General features: G+C 64.3%; 1 protein-coding gene across 2 annotated transcripts; it reads right to left on the minus strand.

Annotated features, from left to right (window-relative positions):
* Positions 1-1,745: 1,745 nt before the first annotated feature.
* Positions 1,746-13,808, minus strand: SEMA3G (semaphorin 3G). Of its 2 annotated transcripts, none has more exons than XM_076346209.1 (16): positions 13,721-13,808; positions 9,495-9,655; positions 8,375-8,437; positions 6,669-6,788; positions 5,908-5,998; positions 5,682-5,798; positions 5,308-5,450; positions 5,114-5,228; positions 4,939-5,008; positions 4,591-4,735; positions 4,072-4,303; positions 3,861-3,952; positions 3,576-3,617; positions 3,166-3,391; positions 2,716-2,855; positions 1,746-2,617 (listed from the first exon to the last, which is right to left on the minus strand). In XM_076346209.1, exons 1-16 carry the CDS (start codon positions 13,806-13,808, stop codon positions 2,156-2,158), a joined length of 2,307 nt encoding a protein of 768 aa, XP_076202324.1. In that variant the 3' UTR covers positions 1,746-2,155. The 2 variants fall into 2 exon arrangements, with proteins under 2 accessions (XP_076202324.1, XP_076202325.1); XM_076346210.1 differs by having other exon boundaries at positions 2,548-2,617; positions 2,716-2,766.
* Between the last annotated feature and the right edge of the window lie 528 nt (positions 13,809-14,336).

Here is a 14,336-nt window from a genome sequence, read left to right on the forward strand (position 1 = left end):
GTTCAGCCCCTGGAAATCTCTAGGGACCCAGGTTGCCTCTGTTGGCTGGTTATCATGAGAGGCAAGGCCGGAACGTGAGCTGTGCCGAGCCCCTGGCAAAAGCCCTTCCACTCCAGCCTTACAGACATAAACCTGCCCAGGAGGGCCAGGCTCAGCCGCCGCAGAGATTTACGGAGATTTACCAGGAGGGGGAGGCCCTTTCGGGGACCGGTTTCTTCTGGTCTTTGTTCCTGCTCAGTTTGAAACATCGCTGGCCCCAGTGTCGCCTCCAGCCTCTGCCGCAGCTCACCTCAGGGCCAGGTCCCACACGTAGCAGAGGTGCTGGGATCCCCTCTCGCTGCCTCCCCCGCGGTGGGCAGCCCGGCCCTGCTCTGCCGAGTACAGAGGATCGCTCGGAGGCAACAAGGTGCAGGCATTTCAGCGGCGTGGCTCATTGCAAGCGCTTCAGAGACATTAAATCCAGGCCCTGAGGAATCAGACTTCTGTCTCTTATTTCTGGCTTTACACCCATGTCCCTCCTTGTCTCTACTTGTTGGTTATTGTTCTCCTGTGCCCCCCAGGCCTGCAATTAAGCAAATCCATGTGCTTGGCTCCAGTCTGGCCCGTAAATCAGTGCTACCGGCTCCACTCCCCCCACTGCAGGACGTGTCCCGGCCCGCCAGCCCCACCACAGCTCTTCCATCCCAGGAGACACCCCATGCAGGCACCCTGAGTTTGCAGGAGAGGTAGGACGGGGAGCTGGAGAAGAGATCATCTCCACGGGCGCACCGTGGGACAGGGCAGCGATGCCGAGGGACTTTGCTCCCACCAAAGGCACCGCAGCAAGCCGTGGTGCTCTGCTGCTGCAGCACACACACACAGGAGGAGTGATGATATCATGACCTGGCTTTGTGCGAGCTATTTAGGGGGTTTAATTATTATTATTATTATTATTATTTTTCTTTCCCGTTCCTCTGCCTGTGAACAATGCCCATCCCAGCAGGGCCGCGGTTCACACCATTGTGTGGGGCTGCCCTGCCTCAGGAAAGGGGAGATCCTTATCACCCCAGGCTGACCGGGTGAGTGAGCTCATGGCGGGCGAGGAAAGCAAGCAAGCACCTTGCCGGCAGCCTGGGACGGTGCCGGCAGCCTGCGGGTGCTCTCCACGCACTTACCCCCCAACCCCTGCATTTGGGGGAGGCCCTGGGGGCTGGCTTAGCTCCACCAGCCAGCATCAAGCCCCCCCAAACCAGCCTTGTCCCACCCAGCCCCGCAGGGCCGCCAACCACCAGAAACACACCCAGGGTGGGGTTCAGCCCCCCCCAAACTGTGCTGGGGCCACCTTCTTCCGCATGTCCCCGCTCCCACCCGGGCACAGTGATGGCGGTGGCATCAGTGCCTCTCCCATGTTTACCCAGGAACGGGTCTAACCTGCCCGCAGCCACTTGCTTTCCTCCCCGACTCTACCCAGCCCTAAAACAGTCTGTGGCTGGCGGGGGAACAGAGGGGAAGGGGGAGCTGCACCCAGACACAGGCTGGCACTGCTGAGCATGTCCTGCTGCCACAGGGAAGGTTGGAAGGAGCCCTGTCCCCCAGCGTACACCCTGGGCAGCACGGCACAGCTCCGGCTCCCCAGGCACAGCAGACGACAGGGCTCATCCTGGGCACGGAGGCTTTTTGAGGTGATGCTCAGTTTTCCCCCCCGCGAGAGCAGGCATCATCTTTTCCAGGCCCCGTGCTGGCGTGGAAAGAGCCTGGAGCCATCAGCCGCTCCCTGCGGCGCCGCGCTCAGCCCCTTTATTTGCAGAGAAAGCCATCCAGCAAGCTCCCTGGGGTGATGGCACAGCAGCGGCACCGCGCGTGCCGAGCCCCAGCCCACCCCAGTGACCGTGGCCCCGCACCTGCCACAGCACCCACCAAGAGCAAGGGGGGGGGCAATGCGGCCCACCACACCGCCCAGTGTGTGGGGCCACCACCTCAGAGGTGGCCCTGCAGCCACAGAGGGTGATGGGGACCTGCCCGGGAGCTGGCCCTGGCATCCCATCCACCGCAGCCGGGGGGACCGGGCTGGCGCCACTGCAAGCCACCCGCCAGGGCAGGAGGCCCCCGGGGCCGCCAGCAGCACGGGGCGCTTGTCCTTGCCCACGGCCACCCCACGTCCATTACCCTGCCCTCTCTAGGTGGCCACCGCTTGCCGGGGCACACGGTTCCTCTCGCCGTGGGGTTTGGCCATCCGTCCCTTCTTGCCCACATCCACGTGGGCCAGGGCGTGCTTGGCCTGGGCCAGCTTGCTCTTGTGGTGGGGGCGGCTGCCGCACCAGAGGCGGGTGCAGTACTCCTCCACCCTTCGCAGATTTTGGGAGCTGATGAGGTGCATGATGTCCTTGAACCAGGTTTTGGGAGCCTGTGGTGCCAGCCGGAGCTCAGGGCAAGGCAGGCGTGGGGGCTCGTCCCCCCGCTCCCGGGGGAAGGTGTGTGCCAGCTGCTCGCTGGCAATCACCTCCAAGGCCGTCTTGGCCACCGTCTGGGTGAAACCGTGCTCCAGTGTTTTGCAGTAGTAGACGCCGGCGTCATGGCGGTGCAGCTTGCGGAAGAGCAGCCCTTGCTCCGTCTGCAGGATCCGCTCATCCATCTTCACCTGTCGGCCACCGCAAGGTTCGGGGGGGTCCGGGCCCAGCCCCACATCCCTCTCGTGTCCTCACAAGGGGAGCAAGGCAGGTGCAGGGGGAGCCTCACCTCGTCTCGCTGCTCGTCAGGGGGCCTCTGGACAAACCACTGCACGCTGGCCTGCGGGGACCGGGGCACGCACTCCAGGAAGGTGCTGTTGTCCTCTGCCCCATAAAGCACCTTCTCCTCAACGCTCTCAAAATCATCCACTGGGGCGAAGATAGACACGGGCTCACGGGGAGGGCAGAGCCAGGCTTCCATGTGCCCGGGTGTCAGCTCCCCTGTGCCACCGTGTGGCTTCAGTCCCCTTCTCCCCCTCTCCCTGGGGACAGACCCCAGCCCCAGCAGCACCCACCTTCTCTTGGGGCACCCCTTAGTCTACGGGACGGGGAGATGAGGGTGCCCCAGCCCAACTGGGATGGCCGCAAGCCCCTCTGCGTGCCGAGGGCTGTGGATGCCAGGACATCTCGGGGCACCTGGACGAGCCCCTCAGCCCTGTGGGCCCCCCCAGTCTCTCACCGGTCAGGTTCTGGTCCAGACACTGGTGCACAGGGTTGCCGTGGCGGACATCCTGGCGGCGATAGCGGCGCTTGCCAGAGGGCTGGTAGCGGGTGCAGGCAGTGCCGTCCCAGGCACAGTAGGGATCCCTGGCCAGGCAGCATTCGGCACAAGACGTGCCGTAGGTCTCGCACCGGTGCAGCCGTACCTGGGCCACCCCCAGGCTGGAGCCCACGTAGAGCGTTTGCTGGGGAAACAGCACTGAGAAGGTGATGCTGGCAGCCACTGCAGGCACGGCACCCAGGGTCCCCAGCCGGGACTCCCCCAGGGCAAGCACCATGAGGGCTTTGAGAGGCTGGTGACAACAGCTCAGTCTCTCCTGGTCACCCGCCCTGTCCCCAGACCCATGGCGGAGCCGTGTCCGTACTCACACGCTTGACGGAGATCTCCATCTGGGTGATGGGCACAGGCGCCTGCAGGGGAGGAGAGTGGACGTGAGGCTGGCGAAAACCTCACCACGGAGAGCCCAGCTCGTTCAGAGCCACCAGGGCGTTGGGGAGGGGGGGGCACAGGGAATGTTTTTGAGGAGGGTGAAAACACCCCCAGCCGCCCTCTGCCCTCACAGCCCTGAGACCTCCCAGTGCCCAACAGTGATGTCCCCAACCTGAGCCCATCCCGCTGCCCCCCTCCCTTGCAAGCGGGGCAGCAAACGGCACCTTAAAAACCTGCAGCTCCTCCAGGACGATGTCCTCAGTTGTGGCCGAGCTTGTCTTCTGCAGGACCACCACCTTCAGCACTGAGCCAGCGTCTGCGGGGAGGAGGAATAGGATGGAGGTGTGAGCGCCCTGCCATCGCGCACCCCAGTAGCACGCCCACCGGTAGCTCCAGCGACGGGGCTCCTTCCTGCATGCCACTCCTGCCACTCACCCGTCCCGAGGAAGAGGACATCGTGCTGCCCATCCTCGGCCTCCACCCGGTCCACCACGAGCTGGCGCAGGCGGTGGGGCAGGTCGGTCTTCACTAGGAGGGGCCGGCGGTGCCGGGGGTACACGGGCTTGTACATGAGGGGGTGAGCACGGGCGAAGTGCAGCACCTCATCGGGGAAGTCCTTGGTGGTGCCATACTGCCGCCGGGGCTGGTTGGTGGTCTTGCTGGGACACTGTGGGGACGAGCGGGGACCAGCTCAGCCCAGCCATCCCAGCACCTATCCCTCCTTCCCCCTCCATTGCCCGACAGAGCTGGTTTGGGTCCCTCCCCACCTTCCAATTTGGGATCCATCTTCTCCGCCCCTTTCCAGACCTTGGTCCCCAGCTATCCAGGGGTGGATCCCATAGGGAGCCCATCCCAGCAGGTGAGAAGATGGGGAATTTCCCCCCTCCCCTCCTCCCCCCCCCGAAGAGCAATTGGAGGAGCTGAAGGGACCCGGAGCTCCAGGGAGTCGCTCACCACGCCCGGCCGTGGGTAGGGCACCCTGCCCTCATAGGCACCCCACTGGTGGTGGGGGCTCTCCCGGTGGGCGAAGGGCCCGTTGAAGACCTCCCGGATGTCGGCCATGCGGTATGCACAGATGGCGGAGCCCTGGAAGACATGGCTGAAAGGGGACGGTGAATGGGATGAGCAGAGCCATGCTCGGTGCCGGCGGCATCGGTGGGGGTCATGGGAGCACCGACATCTCCGTACGGACCAGGGAAGAGCTGGCGGAGGTTGGGGAGCAGCCAGCAGCCACTTGGTGATGGGGCAGGTCATGGGCGGCTGCAGCTGGATGTTGCCAGAGGCTGGAGCTGGACCACCCACCTGATGGTGCTGAAGAGGGCATAGATCTCCGGGCTCTTCCCATCCTTTGTCCTCAGCAAGAAGACATCCTCTGGGGATGAAACCATGGGGTTTCTCCTGGAAGCCCAGGGGCTTCCCAAAGCCACCGACTAAGGGACCAGCCCTGGTGAGGTCCCCGGCTCCATGCACCCCTTACCCAGCTCATCGAAGTGGGTGTCTATGCCACCGGGGCCGGGGACGGAGCACACCAGCCGGGCTTTGTTGAAGGTACTCCACTTGTTAACCAGCACCCTTTGGCCACCAGCATCGTTCTGCAGGGACAGGGAGCATCAGGGCCACCACTGTGACTTGGCGTATCCCTGTCCCCCACGGTCCCCACCAGCATCTTACCACGCAGACCCGTGCCACCCGGCTGACGATGGTGTGCTCCTTGCTGTCTGCCTCCACCACCTTCTCCGTGAAGAAGAAATAGGCTTTGTCGTTGTCCCGGTCATCATTGTCTGGGATCAAGTGGGCTGCCACAAATTTGGGGTCTACAAGCAAGAGCCAGCCACGTCAGGTGAGGCGAGAGGGCACGGCCACTGCCTCCGGACCCCCACACCATGCTGGGGCTGGATGCCGGCCGGGAGGACCCCCAGACCCTGCTGCCCCGGTGCCTTTCCCTGCTCGTACCTGGCATGGGGGATGCCCCAGCCACCACAAGGCTCGTGGTCCCCGGCATTAGCCCAGCCGGGGGGAATGGAGGGGCAGAGGGGAACCGTTACCGTTGAGTAAGCGCTGGTCCACCTCGGTGCGCAAGGCGGAACGGGTCCCCGTGCTGCGGAAGATGCCGGGATCGCGGCCAAAGAAATCTGCGGTGAGGCCAGCGTACAGCTCCCCACCTAGCAAAAACACCCCACCGCGGGGCTGAGAGCCCGCCCGGGCTGACACGGGGAACACCCCTGGCCCTGGCACCCCACAGGCTCTCAGTTCCCGAGGAAGACAACCCACCGATGACGGTGCTGGTGAAAGCGCGGCTGGGCTCGTGCGGGCACCTGCCCCGGCCGGTCTCCACGCTGGCAGGGTCCAGGCTGAAGGTGTGCTGGGTGAGGGGGAGCAGGTAGGTGAGCCCCCAGCCGTGCCCCGGGCAGCGGGGCCGTGCCTGGGCATGCAGGGGCTGGCGCTGGTCCCTGCCCAGCTCACAGGCACCTCACTGCAAGCATCCGCAGCCCCAGCGCTCCCAAAGAGACCGTCTGGAAGCAGGATCCATGCTTTTTGAGGCAAGTCTGATGCTATGAGGATCTGCAGCAACCAGAGGGACCTGCCAGCCCCACCGCTCGCCCATCAGCCTGGCTGGAGGCATCGTGGTACGGGCAGGGCTCCCGCTGCCCGCACGGTGCCAGGCTGCAAGGAGGGAACAGGGGGCTCTGCCTCTCCACCCTGGCCAACGTGATTTCTGAGCAGCGAGCTGGGAGAGGAGGAAACGCCACCCACGCTGCAGCTCTTGGCAGGACACCAGCCCCAAGGGACATGTCTGGAAAGGCAATGCCGGGCCAGAAAGGTGGGGAAACTAGGGAGGGGGTAGCACAAGGGCAAAGGGAGCTGGTTCCTGACACCCCACCCCAGTATTCAGCATGGGGCAAACACCGCATCCAGCATCCCCACGCAGTCCCGAAGCCCCCCAGGAAGGAGGTGGAAGATGGGGATCTACCTCCCAGGGGTGTCCCTCCGGGGATGCTCAGGATGGGCACCCCACCATGGTGCTGCCCTACCTCTCCGCGGTGCCCCACGTAGACGAAGGCACAGACGGGGTGGAAGGCGCCCGTCCCGCAGGCCAGCAAGTGCGTCCGGTTGTAGGGGTGCAGCACGCGGACATAGTTGGCGCAGTCGGTCTGGGGGGACAGCAGGGGAGGGGAAAGCTTGTGGGGGGCTCGGTGCTTCGCCCACCCCCAGCTCCCTGCCTGGGGCCCCATGACGATGGGCGAGCCCCAGCCCTGGCTCCCTGAGCTGCACCCAGGCTCTCTGCCCAGTGCCAGGGGTGCGAGATGGCAGCTTGCACCCACCGGCAGGGCTTGCACGGACTTGATCAGGGTGGACCCCAGCCCATTGCAAAAGGACAGGGCTTTTTACTGGTCCTCCTGCCACTGAGAGCATCCCCAGGGGAACCACACGTGATCCAGCCGGCACCTGGCCATCTCCTGCCTATGGGCACCCGCACGCTCACCCCATCACACAGCCCACGCCGGCCGGGGGAGCAAGGTCACCTGCCCAGCAAGCTCCTGGCGGCAGCTCCCACACCCATCCCCAAGCACCCGGGGACTCTCCTCTTCCCGGCACCCAGGACATGACCAGATGCAGGGATGTCCTTCCCCATCTTGTTCCTGCTTGCACCAGGGATGAAACAAGAGGAGGAAACGTGGGAAACAGAGACGGATACCCATGGGCATCTTTGGCTGCCTCCAGGACAGCCCTGATTGCTACTGTCTGGGATTGTCCCCTTCTACCAGGGACCAGTAGTGATGACACCCCCGGGGCCGGAGACCTGCCACCTCTGACCCTGTGTGGTCTCTCCTGGCAGTTCCCGCTGGAAAAGGGCTCCCATCCTTCTCCTGCTTGGGCGTCACCACCATTAGCTTGGCAGCTCGCCCCAGCCAGCGCCAGCCCTGCCTGCCCCCCATCTTCCCCCCCGGCAGGACGCAAAGCCACTCATCTGCTGGGAACACCGCCACTGAGCTGCCCGGGGGTTCCCAGCCTCCCCGCTGTTTATTTTCCCTTTCCAAAGAGCCTCTAAAATAGCAAGTTAAAAAAAAATATATATGTTCAAGGAAAATAAAAAATTGAGCCTGCCCCGGCTTGGATCTGTCGGTGAGAGCTTGTAAAATAAACACACAGAGCAGGACAGGGACTCCCGGGAGCAATTTGTCTGGGCTGGGGGAGCCTCAGGGACTTTCTCCCCGCCATAGTCCTGTTTCATATCAGGGCAGGAGGATGCAAAGAGGGGTAAGGTTTGGGGAGTGAGGTCACTGAACCTGAGCGAGTCACAGATTTCCCACTGTCAGGGGAAATGGGCCAGACCACGTCGCTGGGGTCCGGAGCACAGCACGGGGCTTTTGGTCCCTCCGAGCTCAGGTCTCGGAGCCCAGCCATCCCTGCCTGCTCGGTGCAGCCGCGTTTGGGGCATGCTGGGCACCGCTCTGCAGCCGCGGGGCTGAGCAGAGCCCCAGGGACGAGATTTCCAGAGCTCAGCGCAAGCGTCTCACATGGCCAGGCTTGGTCGCCAACTCCCTGCCTCAGTTTCCCTCGTGCACCAGGATGGTCCCTTGCTCTGCCCCGGCATTAACTGGCCTGAGAGCCCCCACGGGGCCATCCCCAGTGGGATGACACAGCACAGCTCTGGTGCAGGGGGAGCCAGCTGGCATCGGGGCACAAGGGGACCCCCCCCCAGCTCAGGGCAGAGCACGCATGGGGCGAGACTCACCCCTGGGTCCTTCCCCTTCCGAAAACACTCCTCCGTCTGCCCAGGGAGGGGCGGCCAGTAGATCTGGAACACAAAGAACCTGTTGGAGCAGGGAGGGGGGACAGTCCCCAGGCTGCCAGTGGCATGGTGATGGAGAGAGGGACCAAAAGAGGGACCAACAGCTCCCCAGAGCCCACGCAGCCCAGGGATCCCACCCTGTGACTCAGGGCAGGACCATTCCTCCTGGGGAGATGCACTGTGGCGGTCACAGCCCGCAGCCGGGCTGGATTTGGGTGGTCATGCTGCGGATGGCCGGAGCTGGCCTGGAAGGGGGTGGACTTGTGGGTGGCGTGGGGAAAGGGTGCTGGGGGACAGCAGGGAGCGATGGAGCCCGAGTCCCCCACAGCCTTCGGCGGCTCTCGGACCAAGGGCAGCTTCGGTACACAAGCCCTTGACCCCGTCGCGGTGACCCAGCACGTTGAGGGGCACTTCATTTCCTCCTCCGCTTTCTTCAGCTAGAAACGGCCCAGAGCCACGTTTAAAAAACAAGAAGTCAAAGTGGAAAAAGTGAAGGAGGAGGCAAACCACCGCTCAGCATCCTCGCTCTGCTCCGTCACCTCTTCCACCAAGGAGCCAGGAGAGGTCTGGGGGCTTTGCCAGCTGAGCCCTGGCACAGCTCATTGCAGTGACGGGTGCTTTTAGCTCCTTGTCTCTGCAGGCATTCAGCTGTATATTTGGCCCGTGAAGGGGATGCCCGGAAGGGAATGGGGAGCACTCGCTCTCCCGACGGCAGCTTTTTAGGAGAGTGGGGTCCGAGACCCCAGTCAGCACCCAGAACTCAGGGGTGGGCTGTGCCACCGGCTGCCAACCACGACTAATTGCTGGCTAATTGCCCTGCAGCCACCATGGCCAGCCCTCCCTTGTCAGGCAGCACAAGTTTTCAGGTGACTTTCAGGGCACTTGGGACAGGGACATCCCCAGGGCAGGTCTTGCTTCATGGTGGCTTCACCTGGCTCGGCCGGACATCCCCCCGGAGGGGCAAGGGGTGCATGGGGGGCCAGGGAGGGGATGGAGACCCCAGGGTGCACAGGGGCCAGAGTGGGGACGAAGACCTCAGGGTGCTCAGCAGGACCCGGCTCACCTCCTTGGCGTCCGTGCTGGCCCCGTCCAGGAGCAGGGAGTAGAGCGTATCCTTCCCCCCGATGAAGAGCCGGTCACGGTACTCGTCCAGGTAGAGGGAGCGGAAGCCCAGGAAGCCTCGGTGGCCAAAGAAGAGGACAGAGCGGTTGGTGCCCAAAAGTTCTGCCGGGGAGGGAGGGAAGTGTCAGGAGGAGCCAACCCAGCACCAAAGACCCGCAGGGCGTTGTAAGCGCTGCTGGCCCCAAATGTCACCTCCCGGCCGCGGGCACAAGTGCTCGCCTCGAGCCTGGGGGACATCCCGCTCCCTGGCAGCCCCCGCCACGTCTCTCCATTTGCTGCGCACGCCGGGGTCGCCCAGATGCCAGCCCAACCCGCTGGGACAGCACAGCCCCGCGGCACCGAGCTGTCACCCAACGCGAGGACAGGAGGGAAAAGCAATGGATAACGTCCCACAGCTAAGTGCCCTCTCATACCCCTGGGAGCCCCCTCACCTGGGGCCAGCTGTCGGAGGATGCTGCCCTGTGAAGGGGCATTGCGGCAAGGAAAAACAGAGAGGGGTGCCATGCGGGCTCCCAGCCTCCGAACGCCCTTCACACCTGCTTGGGAAATGTGAAAGGATGCTTGAACCCTCACTCTGGTGGTGTCACCAAGGGGTGCTGGCTTTTTCAGGGGGCGACCGGAGGGCTGCGATGGGCGCAGAGGCGGGAGGGTCCCTCCAAGCTGCTGCTTCTGAGTATCATGGAGCTGTCTCAGGGCCAGCAGAAGAGCTGCTCCCAGCCGCTGTGGGCAGCAGCATCCATCTCCATCCCTTCCTGGAGGCATGGGCATCCCGGCCTCACCCTGCCCGGGGTGCTGCTCTCCCTCCCAGCCAAGGGCAAAGACACAGAGCCAGCAGGCAGCAAGGTCCCGAGCAAGTTTGCCCACAGCAAGCTTCGGCTGAGGCACCCTGGGCTCCTACCCCGGCCGTTCAACAGCGAGTCAGGGTGCACGAGAGCCTGGCAAAGCCCGCGCCTGCTGTCAGCCCCAGGCTGGGCTCACGCAGAGCCCGGGAGGGTGGCGAGAGCAGACACGGGGTGGGCAGAAAGTGGGTCCTGTGCCCCCCGGGTGCCAGCCAGGGACACAATGGCAGGCACCCAGCCAGTGCCAGGGGGAAACCGGCACACAAAGCCTGCCACCACTGCCATCAGACCTCACTGTTGGGGAGGCTTCCTCCCCACCATGGCACAGGGATGGCACAGGGACGTTGCATCCCTGGGATGGACATCACCTCCTGGCACCCCTGAGAGCCCGAAACAACAGGGTCTGATGGTCAAGGCTCCCAAAGCAGGTCCAAGCCCAAATCCCTCGGGATGCCGAGGGGTCCCTCGTGGTGATGATGCCGCAGGGGCAGTGGCACAACTGGCTCCTGGTGGGAAATTACTTTCAGGGTCAGCAAGCCGAAAACCCTGGCATGGTGGCACCCACCCAGCTGCCGTAGTGGGAGAGGGCAAGAGGGAGCGGCTCAGCTTCACCGGGCTCTGAAACCCCATCCTAGCGACCGCCCTGACCCTGGGCCAGGCGACTGCAACCCCCAGGCAGAGGAGGAGGAAGACAAAGTGCCATTGATAAGCGCAGCCGTGTCCCCAGACACCCTTCGCCAGGGAAGGCTGCCAGCCGCTGCTGCTGACCCCAGAGAAACCCCCAGCCTGAGCATCCCTCATGCATGTCCCCATGGGAGAGGAGGTGGCGCTGGGACAAGCCCAGCTGCCAGCAGCCCAGGACACTGGGGTACCAAGCCCTGCTCTTGCTGGGGGGACATTTGTCACCTCCATCGAGGAGGTGGCCAGTGACACAATGCCCCCGTCCTGGTGGGAAATGCCTCTTCGAGGACCTGCAAGGGAGACAGGGCCATCCCCGGGGGAACACGGCCACCTCCACCCCATCACACACAGCTCCCATCCCCGCCAAGTCGCTCAAGGGTAATCCCAGTGCCCTAACTGGTGATGCTGGTGGCATGGAGGGATACAGCCCCAGCCTATCTTCACCAGGAAGACCCCTGTGCCTGCAAGCAGAGCTGGCACCAGGCACTGGGGGCCCCTCCAGCCCCGTCTCCCTGGGGGGTACCTTCCTCCCCGTGCCCTCCCAACATCTCAGGTCCTCCCATATCGCCGGGCCCAGCCCAGGAAAACACTGTCGTCTCCTTCTATTCTTGCCCTGCAATAATATTTTCCCAGCTCAGAATAACATTGGCAAAGTCATCAGGCTTCTTTTATTGTTTCAGGCGAGGCTTCCCCCTCTCCCCCAGCCCCGACAAATTCCTCCTGTGCCTCGGGTTACACCGGCTCAGGGCACTTTCCCCTTCCCTGGCTTCAATTCCCCAGGGAGCAGCACCCTGCCACGCTCCATCCATCCCCAGTGCCCTTTACCCCCAGGGTGGGGGTCCCATAGGAGCCAACCCCAAGCACCGCTGCAGCAGGATGGGGGTCCCTTGGGAGAGACAGCGGAAAGCTCGGAGGGCACCAGGCTGTGCTGCAATGCTCCTAGTGAATGCAGCAGCAAAATGCTCTTTCCCCTCTTACACGAGCCACTGCTGGAAGTCAAAGCGGAAGGAAAAGAGCAGCTTGAAGTGAGAGGGAGAGCTGGGGACACGGCCACCCCTGCACCCACAGCACGACGCCTTCCCCTATGGCCCTCCCAAACATCGCCCCGCAGCCAGAGCCACCAGCCACGCACAGCCCAAGCCGACGAGCTAAGCGCAAGCAGCTTCAGTTCGCCCCAGTTTTCATTTCAGAGGCTTCTAATGGTTTTAATTGAAATTTCATTTTCTTTTTTTTTCCCTGCAGGGAGAAGGCGGTGGCAGAATTTGTTTCATGGGAAATTTCAGTTTCTGTTTCCAATTTGGAAGAGGAATAGAATAATCAGCTTAAGAAGAAAAAAAAGCTTCAAAAGGTTGCTCGCTCCCTGCGGGAGGCCGAGGAGCCCGCCAGGCCCCGGGGAGCCCCTCACACCTAGGGAACGGCACAGCCGGACTTCGGGCTGGAGTGAATCAGATGCCGAGCCAGACCTGAGCCCCACAACAAAGCTCTGCCGGGACCCCAAACCTCCTAGCCCTGCTGCCAAGCCCAACCTGAGGACACCAATCCCACCACGGGGCAGAGCCAGGTGTCATCCTGGGCGCCTGCTGCCTCCCAGGGTAAGCGGGGGTCACTGCGTGCCTCAGTTTCCCTCTTTCAACAGGGAGGGAGCCCCTGGGGCCGCCCGCTCTGCCCCAGGACAGAGCCAGGGACACAGCCAGCCTGTGCCCCAGGGCCGAGGGACCCCCAACCCGGGCAGCACAAGGGCAGACGGCAGCTTTCCTTCGGCACAAGGACGTGCTCCGCAGCTCCCGGGGCTCCCCAAGAGCTGGGCTGCCCCAGGCCTTTCCCCTCTTTGGGAAGGGGAAGATATGCACTATGGAATTCATTTTATTTTAATTTTTTTAGAGCAAGTTCATGACTTTTAGGCAAGAAGGAGGAGATTGGGGCGCTCTGGACTCCTCTGTCAAGTTTGGCTGGAAGCAGCCCGTGGATTAAGCTGGCAGAGTGGGGGATGCAGCGAGCCAGAGCAGGATCACAGGGAGAGTTTTAATTAAATCCAAGCACTCCCAGTGCAGCACCCCGAGGGCCCCCCTGGCACCCCAGCACCCACACCCCAGTGCGGCGGGGCTCGAAGGGTGCCCAGGCTGAGCAGCACCCAGGGGACCTGCCGGGACCTGGGGCACCGCCTGGCTCCCACCCAGCAGCGGGCGGGATGCTGAGCAGCCAGGGGGACGCCCACGCCCGGGGAGCGCCCACGCAACCCACAGGCCGGAGCATGCCGGTGCCAGAGCAGCGCCGTGCCTCAGTTTCCCCCCACTCCACGTGGGAGACGATCCCTCATGGGAAGCGGCGGGCCTGGCGCGGAGCCCGGTGGCGCATCCCCCCACCCCATCACCCGGCTCCCCCCGTTCCTCCTCCTCGGCCCCCCCCCCGTCCCGCGTGGGGAACGGGAGAGTGCCGAGCAGCCACCCACCGAAACCCCAGCCCAAACCGAACCTCCAGCGCAAGGTGTGTGTCCCCCCAAAAAAAAAAACCCATAAACCCGCACTTTGGGCGCAGCGTCCACAGCTCCCCAAGCCCTCACTCGGCCCCCGTGGGGGGTGGGGGGAACTGAGGACACCCCTATGTGGGCAGACCCCCCCCCGCAGCAGGTGCCCCCGGCCCGGCTCACCGCGGTAGGGAAGGCGGAGCCGGGGCAGGCTGCGCCCCGCCGCCAGCAGCGCAGCCCCCAGCCAGCACATCGCCACGGCCGCCCGCATCCCGCCGCCGCTCCCGGGGCTGCCGGTGGCACCGTGCTTTTATGGGGCCGCCATCCGACCGCCCCCGGCCCGCCCCGCCCCGGCACGCCCCGGCCCGGCCCCGCCACCCCCCACCATCCCCCGGGGAGGCGAGGAAGCACGGGGGGTGTCGTGCGAGGCGGGACGGCCCCGTCTCCTGGGGGGGGGGGGGGCGAGAGCTCCGCACACCCCCAAATCGTCACCTGCCACCAGCGGTTTAGGCTTTGCTGCAACCCCCCCCAAAGAAGCAACCCCAGCCCTCCCACAGCCCCTGAGTCCAGCCAGCCCCTCTGGCTCATCCCTGGGGATGGCTCATCCCTTGGGACGGGGAGCAAGGGAGGGGAAGCTGGGCTCCCCCCAGCCTTGCCCTCTTGGAGGGGTGGGAGAGGGCACGCAAGCCTGTCCCCCAAGAAGGACGCTCAGCGTGGGGTGATCTCCAAGCACTAGCAAGCACCCAGCGCTCGGGTCCCATCTCAGCGGCCAGGCAAGCTGGGGACACCAGGCCGGCTG

The sequence above is a fragment of the Aptenodytes patagonicus genome, chromosome 8 (genome assembly GCF_965638725.1).
Source record: "Aptenodytes patagonicus chromosome 8, bAptPat1.pri.cur, whole genome shotgun sequence".
In the NCBI taxonomy this organism is placed as follows: Eukaryota; Metazoa; Chordata; class Aves; order Sphenisciformes; family Spheniscidae; genus Aptenodytes; species Aptenodytes patagonicus.

Coding starts and splice junctions, on each gene's coding strand:
- SEMA3G (XM_076346209.1), bottom strand. CDS start 13,808: ATGCGGGCGGCCGTGGCGATGTGCTGGCTGGGGGCTGCGCTGCTGGCG. Junction 5,999..6,668: donor ACGTGGGGCACCGCGGAGAG/GTAGGGCAGCAC, acceptor CCCCTCACCCAG/CACACCTTCAGCCTGGACCC. Junction 3,392..3,575: donor TGGAGATCTCCGTCAAGCGT/GTGAGTACGGAC, acceptor CTGTTTCCCCAG/CAAACGCTCTACGTGGGCTC.